General features: G+C 66.6%; 1 protein-coding gene across 1 annotated transcript in view; it reads left to right on the forward strand.

The window, feature by feature from the left end:
• The window catches only part of LOC104283343 (interleukin-36 receptor antagonist protein-like), a gene marked incomplete at its 5' end in the record, with an annotated part of 4772 nt that extends 4509 nt beyond the window's left edge, over nucleotides 1-263 (forward strand). Inside the window, one exon of the mRNA XM_009881506.1 lies at nucleotides 38-263. Coding sequence (XP_009879808.1) covers nucleotides 38-263 — 226 coding nt within the window. The remainder of the gene's footprint in view (nucleotides 1-37) is intronic.
• Nucleotides 264-707: the final 444 nt, after the last annotated feature.

The following is a 707-nucleotide window of genomic DNA, read 5'->3' on the forward strand; positions in this document are numbered from 1 at the left end:
CCCCCCCCCCCCCCGGGCGCCCTCCCCCGGGGTGCAGCCGGGCCAACGGTCCCCAGGGACACCCGGAGCAGTCCCGGTCCTGCAGGCGCCTGCGGGGTGTCATGGCGGGGCTGAGCGCGGGGACCAGGGACGCGGGGACGTCTGTCATCGACCCCGACATGGTGGCCTTGTTCGAGGAATTCCTGGGGAAAGGTAGTGCCCGGCGGGCGTGGGGGCCCTGTCCCCATGTGTGCCCCGAATCCCCAGTCCCCACGTCCCTCTGATGCCCATGTCCCCATGATGCCCATGTCCCCACCCGTGTCCCCATCCACCCATGTTCCCAGTCCCCGTGTCCCCATGTGCCCATCACAGCCACGTGCCCCGTCCCTGTGTCCTCACCTCCCTGTGTCCCCTAACCCCACGTGCCTGTGATGCCTACATGTCCCCATGTCCCTATGTCCCTACATGTCCATCACACCTGTGTCCCCCATCCCCATGTCCCCATGCATTTGTGACACCCCCTGTGCCCTCTCCCCATGTCCGCTGTCCCCATGTCCCCATCCCCACGTACCCATCACTCCTGTGAGCCCCATCCCCATGTCCCCCATGTCCCTGTGATGCCCACGTGTCCGCATGCATTTGTGACACCCCCTGTGCCCTCTCCCCATGTCCCCTATCCCCATGTCCCCATCCCCACGTACCCATCACTCCTGTGAGCCCCATCCCCA

The sequence above is a fragment of the Charadrius vociferus genome, unplaced genomic scaffold (genome assembly GCF_000708025.1).
Source record: "Charadrius vociferus isolate BGI_N301 unplaced genomic scaffold, ASM70802v2 scaffold2233, whole genome shotgun sequence".
Lineage (NCBI taxonomy): Eukaryota > Metazoa > Chordata > Aves > Charadriiformes > Charadriidae > Charadrius > Charadrius vociferus.